The sequence below is a fragment of the Cucurbita maxima genome, unplaced genomic scaffold (assembly GCF_002738345.1).
Source record: "Cucurbita maxima cultivar Rimu unplaced genomic scaffold, Cmax_1.0 Cma_Scf03799, whole genome shotgun sequence".
NCBI lineage: Eukaryota > Viridiplantae > Streptophyta > Magnoliopsida > Cucurbitales > Cucurbitaceae > Cucurbita > Cucurbita maxima.
In genome coordinates this window covers 1-1,545 of record NW_019275815.1, presented here as the reverse complement: position 1 = coordinate 1,545, position 1,545 = coordinate 1, and the positions used below count along the sequence as shown (strand labels likewise).

The 1,545-nt window shown below is 38.0% G+C and overlaps 1 protein-coding gene across 1 annotated transcript; it reads left to right on the top strand.

The window, feature by feature from the left end:
* The first annotated feature begins 452 nt into the window (after positions 1-452).
* Positions 453-1,035, top strand: LOC111475933 (uncharacterized mitochondrial protein AtMg00810-like). Its single transcript, XM_023119963.1, has 2 exons — positions 453-848; positions 931-1,035. Exons 1-2 carry the CDS (start codon positions 453-455, stop codon positions 1,033-1,035), a joined length of 501 nt encoding a protein of 166 aa, XP_022975731.1.
* The last annotated feature ends 510 nt before the right edge of the window (positions 1,036-1,545 follow it).

The following is a 1,545-nucleotide window of genomic DNA, read 5'->3' as shown; positions in this document are numbered from 1 at the left end:
AGCAAAAGTATGGAATTGATTATAAGGAGGTATTTGCACCAGTGGCACGTCAAGACACTATCAGGCTCATAATTTCTATTGCAGCATAGAAATCTTGACCTATTTATCAACTTGATGTGAAATCAGCTTTCTTACATGGAGAGCTTCAAGAGGAAGTATATGTGGATTAACCAGAAGGTTTTTTTCAAAAAGGCAAAGAGGAACAAGTATACAAGTTGAAGAAAGCTTTGTACGGTTTGAAGCAAGCTCCGAGGGCATGGTACAGTCGCATTGATTCTCATTTTGAAAAGATGGGATTCACCAAATGCCCGTATGAACATACGTTGTATGTGAAAACTGAAAAGGGAGGTAACATTATCATTATTTGCTTATACGTTGATGATTTAATATTTACTGGCAATAATGAAGAAATGTTTGAATTTTTTAAGAAGAGCATGATGAAGGAATTTGAAATGACAGATCTTGGCTTGATGAGATATTTTCTTGGAGTAGAAGTTACTCAAACTCTTGCAGGTAACTTTATCTGTCAGAAGAAGTGTGCTCAAGAATTACTTGAAAGATTTAAATTGGATGAGCGCACATTTGGAACTCCATCAGAATTGGGTTTAAAGTTGCACAAGGACATTGACGGGCGAGAGGTTGATAATAGGTACTTCAAACAAATTGTGGGAAGTTTGATGTACCTAACTTCAACAAGACCAGACATCATGTATGCGGTTAGTATGATAAGTCGTTACATGGAGCATCCAACGGAAAAACATCTCAATGTAGCAAGAAGGATACTTCGTTATGTGAAAGGAACCTCTGATTTGGGGGTATTCTACAAGAAAGGAGATGATCCGAAGATGGTTGGCTATACAGATAGCGACTATGCTGGTGATATAGACGATCGTAAAAGTACTTCAGGAAGTATTTTCATGATGAGTTCAGGAGCTATTTGCTGGTCTTCAAAGAAGCAACCTATTGTTACACTCTCAACGACAGAAGCAGAATTTGTGGCAGAACCAGCATGCTCGTGCCAAGCAATTTGGTTAAGAAAAATGCTTGAAATTCTTAATCAGAAGCAACCAGGTACGACGGTTATATATTGTGATAATATGTCAACTATTAAGTTGTCTAAAAATCCTGTGCTGCATGGAAGGAGCAAGCACATCGATGTTCGATTTCATTTCTTGCGTGATCTGTGTAAAGAAGGCATTATTGAACTTAACTTTTGCCGAAGTGATGAACAAATTGCAGACCTATTCACAAAGCCCATGAAACAACCATTGTTCGAGAAGCTCAGAAGAAAGATGGGGATATGTAGAATCCAAGATGTATATCAAGAAGATGAAGTGAAGTCCTAAACTGATTTCCGCAGAATTCAGTTTAAGGGAGGGTGTTGAAACTAATAATAGAAGTTTGAATTAGTTACTACAGAAGAGAAGGAGGAGGTGAATTCAATTTCATCCACAAAAATCTCAACCAACTCTGGGAATCCCCCCTATAAAAGGACCTCCCTCCCCATCATTCAAATCACTCCTCCTCTCAATCTCACTTTAGTTT

What these genes read in the sequence shown, in the direction of transcription:
- LOC111475933 (XM_023119963.1), top strand. Translation starts at nt 453, where the DNA reads ATGACAGATCTTGGCTTGATGAGATATTTTCTTGGAGTAGAAGTTACT. An exon ending in AAGGAGATGATCCGAAGATG is followed by an intron (nt 849 to 930) that starts GTTGGCTATACA and finishes TGATGAGTTCAG; the next exon opens with GAGCTATTTGCTGGTCTTCA.